At 46.5% G+C, this 2,500-nt stretch overlaps 1 protein-coding gene across 1 annotated transcript in view; it reads left to right on the top strand.

Annotated features, from left to right (window-relative positions):
• Positions 1-530: 530 nt before the first annotated feature.
• Positions 531-2,500, top strand: part of LOC123520191 — a 2,970-nt gene continuing 1,000 nt past the window's right edge. Inside the window, exons 1-2 of the mRNA XM_045282227.1 lie at positions 531-1,012; positions 1,342-2,500. The exon at positions 1,342-2,500 is cut by the window's right edge and continues 1,000 nt beyond it. Of these exons, the coding sequence (XP_045138162.1) occupies positions 1,361-2,500 (1,140 nt within the window). The 5' untranslated portion in view covers positions 531-1,012; positions 1,342-1,360. The remainder of the gene's footprint in view (positions 1,013-1,341) is intronic.

Here is a 2,500-nt window from a genome sequence, read left to right as displayed (position 1 = left end):
TATATATATATATATATATATATATATATATATATATACGTATTTATATATATGTATATAAAGTCCTCGTAGTATACCAGTTAACCTATTTGTATGTTTTCAAGTATTCCTTAATGTGTATTGTAGGTGTTTTACCAATTTCACCAATGATCATCAAACAGCTACACTTCCGTTGCTACGTCACTGATATAATTCAAAATATCTATTCTTCATTCATCACCTAAACTTACAAGAGCGCACTCATCTCACCACGCTTTCACTGATTATAATTTTTCTTACTTAGCCCAGCCCACCCTCCCCTACATGTACGTAACTTATCTTATCTTTTTTTCTTTGTGTTTTTGAAGATTGATATACATGTTCACAATAATAAAATGAAGTCGGGTGAAAGTGTTCATGAACCGAAGATCCCTGGTTTTTTTTTTTTTCATTTATATATTTTTTTATATAAAGTAAAAATGGAATGATGAAAAAACAAGAATGTGTACAGATAGAAAGAAGAAAAGAAGAAAAATGTTCGAAATGAAGGACAACAGTGCACAGATACGAGATGGTGCTCCTGAGGTGGGCGAGGAGAATGCTTTAAATAGCACCACCAAACAGGCTGCCGCACACTGCCACCGCCGCCACCACCACCACCAGCGTCGCGCACCACCACAACACATCCACCGCTTTACGTGAAGGAAGAACACGTCGATATCCTACGCGTCACTTTCCACGAGTTACTGTAGACACACAGGGCAAGGCAGTGCAGGGAGCTGGGGTCAAGTGCTACAGGACTGACGGAGAGCGGAGACAGACTAAGGTGGCCACGCAGCAGGCTCTGGGTGGAGTGTTGGCCTTAGTGTTGCTGTGATGGCTGGCTGGGGATGTTTGTGGTGTTTCCTCGGCCCGCCTCATGGCATACAAGGACACACCTTCCCCTCAAATACTATTCCTTCGGTCTCTGTCATCCTGTAGCCTTCACACGTCCTCCTAGTCTTCTAATCGTCAATATATACCGCTAATGCAGGTAATGCTCTCTCTCTCTCTCTCTCTCTCTCTCTCTCTCTCTTTGCGACAGAGAAAACGAGCAGGCAGCACCAATGACTAATACAATCGTGGTGCATTGGCAGGCACTGTATAAACAGTGCCATCTGTGTTAAGCGTTTCGTCACGCTGTGTAAATATGTGTAACATTGATGTGATATTGATCATCATGTAGTATCAAAAGCAAAAGGTTGAAGGGTGAAGTCGTAAGCAAATGGTGATAACATTCCTCATATACAGCAGGCCAATAATCAATTACTTCTAGATAAGTGTATTTACTTTGTACCTAATTAGTTATTTTCACTTTTCCAGCCGGTCACCAGCCGCTGCCATGGCGACGAAGGGTAGACCAGCGCCACTGCAGGACATTGTGAGAGAAAGGGCCTGCAAGCTGACTTTAGACGCTTTGTGTAACATTCTGCGGCAAGAAAGAGAACCCGAAGAGTATCATAGAAAACTTCGCTGCAGAGGTAAAAGAAAACGAGCTTCTTCCTGCGATAGCTGTCCAATTAGCAAGAAGACAAAGACAGAGGAACACCAGCATACGTACTACACCAGAGCCAGAGCGAAACGCGAGAGAGAACAGGAACACGACGAGGGTGATGATGCTCCACGGAAAAGGCGAAAAGGTTTTGGCCCATCCTCCGGGGGCGCCTCTCCCCACACTAGCTCCACGTCGACAGGCCACCAACAAGGCAGCAGGGACAATCTCGCCCTCCAACCTGCTGTGCCCGATTCAAACAAACTGGAGACGTTGAGACGATGCTTTTGCTACCTCACTCCTTCTATGTGGACCACCTACGCGAAGTGTCTTCTGGATAGAGTTATATCAGAAATCCGATTCAAAGAAATGGACCAAGCGATTCTTGGGAAAACAATTGAGTACATATTCGGTTCAAAGTTATTGTCTTTCTCTACAGTGGCGATCGAGCGTTACTCGTGTGGCGTGGTGAAGGTTCTCTTCGACCAATTAATGAAGTGCACACGACTTGAGGTCTTGGAAATGACTATGATGCCGAACAGCAAGAGGGACGTGACAGCTGCTGCCCTATCCCTGCAGAAGCTGGGGCACCTCCACTCCCTCTCACTGCTACCTTCCTCTCGTGTTTCCTATCACTGGGCCGTCAGTCACCTGGCTCGCCACTGCCACGCATTGCGGGAACTAAAAATAGTCTACAACGGAGACCTCTTCGATAGCACAGATGAACTGGCGAGTCTGCGGCGGTGCGGTAGGCTCGCTTCTCTCTGGCTCTTCAACTTCGGTCACAACAGTGAGATGAGAGAAGTGATCCACCTCTTGGAATCTTTAGGGAACCTCGAAGTGTTGTATCATAAGGAGCTGCCCAATGCCATCCTGGAGCTGCGGCCACCCACGGATGCAGGAGCGGAGGCAAAGAAGGCAGGGACAGGACGCCACCTTGGGCTGCAGCGAGTGGATCTGTGTTGGCACGAGCGAGCCATTGGCTACCAA

Source organism: Portunus trituberculatus, chromosome 46 (assembly GCF_017591435.1).
Source record: "Portunus trituberculatus isolate SZX2019 chromosome 46, ASM1759143v1, whole genome shotgun sequence".
In the NCBI taxonomy this organism is placed as follows: Eukaryota; Metazoa; Arthropoda; class Malacostraca; order Decapoda; family Portunidae; genus Portunus; species Portunus trituberculatus.
This window is presented reverse-complemented; position numbering and strand designations above follow the sequence as displayed.